This window comes from Zophobas morio, unplaced genomic scaffold, assembly GCF_036711695.1.
Source record: "Zophobas morio isolate AGI-343-1 ecotype UQ-CSIRO unplaced genomic scaffold, CSIRO_AGI_Zmor_V1 ptg000006l, whole genome shotgun sequence".
NCBI classification, from domain to species: Eukaryota; Metazoa; Arthropoda; class Insecta; order Coleoptera; family Tenebrionidae; genus Zophobas; species Zophobas morio.
This window is the reverse complement of record NW_026972111.1, coordinates 16,698,877-16,702,959: the sequence shown is the minus strand read 5'-3', so window position 1 is coordinate 16,702,959 and position 4,083 is coordinate 16,698,877. Positions and strand designations below refer to the sequence as shown.

At 34.3% G+C, this 4,083-nt stretch overlaps 1 protein-coding gene across 2 annotated transcripts; it reads right to left on the bottom strand.

Moving 5' to 3' along the window:
• Positions 1–305: 305 nt before the first annotated feature.
• LOC135123712 (telomerase Cajal body protein 1 homolog) lies at positions 306–3,784 on the bottom strand. Of its 2 annotated transcripts, none has more exons than XM_064048570.1 (5): positions 3,216–3,774; positions 1,855–2,132; positions 1,207–1,379; positions 953–1,117; positions 306–623 (listed from the first exon to the last, which is right to left on the bottom strand). In XM_064048570.1, the coding sequence occupies exons 1-5, from the start codon at positions 3,587–3,589 to the stop codon at positions 408–410; spliced, it is 1,206 nt and encodes a 401-aa protein (XP_063904640.1). In that variant the 5' UTR covers positions 3,590–3,774; the 3' UTR covers positions 306–407. The 2 variants fall into 2 exon arrangements, with proteins under 2 accessions (XP_063904640.1, XP_063904641.1); XM_064048571.1 differs by lacking the exon at positions 306–623 and adding an exon at positions 679–902 and having other exon boundaries at positions 3,216–3,784.
• Positions 3,785–4,083: the final 299 nt, after the last annotated feature.

Genomic DNA, 4,083 nt, shown 5'->3' with positions numbered 1-4,083 from the left:
TAAAATCTCTTATTTTTTAAATTCAGCGGGTGTCGATTTATTTTGTTGTTATTGTAGTAATTTTCTTGGTCACTTTTTTAACAAAAACGAAGTAAATCTCAGTCCACTATTTATATTATTTTCCATCATTATACAAGTTGCAAACAGAATAACTTCATTATAATTGCTGGTCATCACTCGTTAATTATAATAATTTTGTAAAATGTATCCATATTTTCGGACAGATGGAGTATTTTTTATATAAAAATTTCAGGTTTTCGTTTTGTTGTTTGCTATTCAGTGACGTGATAAAATAAAGTCGTAAACAGTGTGAAAATACTTTATTCAATACACAACATTATCAACTAGATTGTGATGTGGCACCCCCCACTAACATAAATGCAAAATAAAACACAAACTTATCACTTCTAAGAGTTCGTTGCAGCTTTGATGATGGTCGCCAGTAGATCAGGGTCTTCTTGTTGTTGTCCAACCCACCACATGCACAATGCGTTCTCATAAACCAGCGCTGTCCTAGTATGATGCAGTGGATCCAAAGTATGGTGTTGTCCAGTGGCGGTGGCAAGTATCGGTCGATAAGGATGTAAACTTACACCATTACAACTGTCACTATGCAGGGGCATCTGAAAATATTTACTTGGAATTAATTATAACTTCCAACCAAGTTTTCACAGTTACCAAGAGTTGAATTTGTCACTGTTCCTAAGGACCTCACTTTAATTTATTTTAGATAAAAAAAAAAAAATAAAATAAAATGAAAAAGTAAATGTGAAATAAAATTAACTAATATTAGTGTCCTGGGAATCTGTAACTGTTGGTGAAAGACAAAACAAGAAAAAATACAATTGGTGTTATTAATAAAAAAAAATGCTATTTAATAGAAACGTGACTTAACTTACGTACTGAAAACATGAAATAATTACGTGGTAAAAAAGTGAAGTCTAATACTCACTTGCATATGAACAGTTGGATAGGTACTATCGTGAACATTCCATACTTGCACCTTACCATCCGTGCCCCCCGAGACGAGCCAGTTACCACACATGGAGAGGTCAATACTGATTTTTTGGTTGGTATTAGCCTCACGGGTCAAACAGAACATGGGTCGGCCCGGTACCTTGAAAATTATTCACGTTAACAATGAAATTTATTCGTTTGGAAGCTGTTTTCCTTTTTGTAATTAGAATGTTGGTTTAACGGTCTTACTCGTAGATCCCAGCAGATAATTTCTTTGTCCTTCCTCGCGCCGCTGTATAGGCGGGATCCGTCCAAAGAAAACACCATGGATGTGATTCCTCCTCGGTGACCAGTCAGCTTGCACAGGTGGCGGAACGTGCCATCACTCTGAGCCACCAATTCAATTGTGTTTTTCCACGTACCTGCAATACGTGAAATATTGACATAAAAAATCACTTAAAACTCCAACAAAAGCGGTTTATTTTTTCGCCTTGCTTATAAAATTTACTTTTAGTTGTCGCTCATGTTATTTAATGCTACGTTTACCTATTTACCAAAGATAGAAACTTATTTCTGATAGAAGAATTAAGTAGTAACAGAAAGCATAAATACTGAAGTAAATATGCCAAAAATTTTGAAAATAGTTATGAATTTTGGAGCAAGCAAAAAATATAAGTATGTAAAAATATTGCAAAAAAAAATCATAAATGTTCTATGTAAATATGCCATGGACACTGATAAAAAATGCTAATTGTAGCTTAATTTTTCACGCACGTTTCTTTACGTAAGCAGCAAACATGTTTTTTTAAATTGTAATTAAACTATTTTAAAATTACAATGCCCTTGGAATATTACCATTACAAAATGTGTACTCATACATGTGTGAATAAAGTTTACCTATAGCGACGACGCCAGGTTGCGCTTGACTAGCCACCAAACACGAAGCTGGATGGGTTGTTGGGTATTCAACGAACTCCCGTCCTGGTCGACCCGTACTAAAAATTTTAACATTCTTCTTGTAACCACAAAATACATTCTGACCATCAGCTGAAAAAGTTACGCTTATTGCAGCTTCCAGTTCATCGACACTGTTGTACCCTCTGTAGGAACACCGCAAATTTCCAGTGAAAGCGTCCCACAAGTGGATAGGGCCTTCATGACCGCTCGATAACCAACTAAAAAAAAAAAAACATTTTATTCATAACAATCATAAGCAGTTGTGACTGATTTGTGCGTACATAAAAAATAATGTGGAACAAAAAAAAATAAAAACTATATAGGTACTTTTTAAAAGCAACTGGCTACTACTGGAGAAAAACCTACTTTCTTGCACTATTTTAAGCCATAAAAAAGTCCATAATTTGAAGGCTGAATTTTATGATTTAGAGACAACAATTTCCATGGTTAGTTATGAAAAGGAACAAACTGCAACGTTCGGTTTCATTAACATTAACAGTTACAACTCATTTCTCCATCACATGAATAGTAAACTTGCATGCTTGTGAAAATTGAGTATAAAAACTATTTTTTTTTTTTTCACCATTGTGAAAAGATTGTGAAACTATGTTGTTACTTCAGTTTCCTCATATTAGCTATTGGTGGGTTGTCATGCTGTATTTTTAGCCATTTAAATGCGAAATGTCGGAAATATGAATATTATTTTTTTGCTTTTTCAACATTATCGTTCTTTGAAAATTCGTGCTAATAAAAGCTGCGAAAATGTAACATAACGCACACCCTTTCATAAGATACAGCTTTGTACACTTGTTTTTAAAATAACTATTACATGTTACATTACTCGTATCATGCCGACGCGTCAAACTGATAAAAATGAAGTATGTATACAATTTGAAAGGGACTTTCCATGTACAACAACAGTACGGTACACGTTTGCATGTGAAAATAACCAATTCTCAAACTATTTACTCATTCATCAAGTTCATTTTGTATATTTAAATATGTATCTCTCATTACAATTTTTTGTTTGTCAAAAATACCTCTTCACTTTACAAATTTCAAGTTGGAATGCCGTCTTTATTATTTATATCTTACTTTTTAGTATTCAGAGACAAAAGTCCAAAGGCATTGTTTGCAGGATGTATAAAACAGAAATAGTGAACTAGTGACAGTATCTCAAGGACATCTATTTGAAAGTTATTAAGGATTATTGATTGTTATCCAAATGAATAAATAATCCGAATAATTCGTGTCTTACTACATATAATGGTTAAATTAACGTCAATATTAAAATAACATACCAACAAGTTGCTGGATTTCCACTATTCATTCCTGGATACCAACAGCAATCATATATTAAGCCACTTTCAGGCACACTAACGGCAGGACTGAGGGCCACAATAGGCCTACTATTCATTAACGTCTCTCCAGAGTACAAATCTTGTGGTAATTCCATTACGTGCATTCCAGCACCTCGGACAACCGTCAACAGACAAGTCCCATCGGGCGACCACTTGCACCCTTTCATATAATGTTGGTCCGCATAGTTGGACCACTGACATCGAGCTAACTCTAAAGCTGAGTTTTCAAAATTATAATTTGTATATGATACGAATGATTGGCCCAAAACGGCATCACCCACGTCGTACTGCGGTTCCGTCACTGCTTCACTCATTTTGTTAAATCACCTAAAAACTAACCACATCCACGTATTTACAAACGAATCGATAAAAACTGCCGTAAATAACTGATAAATGGCTACTGATTATTACGCAGCAACACCTTCGTTTGGAATGTTTCTAGATTGGATTAAATGACAGATCATTACGAAAACGATAAAACGTTACCAACAGAAACTAAACATCACGGTAGTGCCAATCGCATGGATGAAATTTACCAAAACGAAAATTTTTTAATTTGAGGTTGACAGTTGACACACTCAAATCACAGATTACGCTCAAATTATTATTAAATGAGTGAAAATATCGGTAAGTTATAGTCCCCAGTTCTAATTCGGTTATCTCTGGTATCGTCACCGTGGAGCAAACCTGGCGGAAACTTAACAAAAACAAAAATTATAAACACCATTTGACAGACCGCGAAATTTAAAATGGTTTTATGTTGGATTTAAAGTTTGTACATAGTTTATATACAAAATATGGAGTTTTA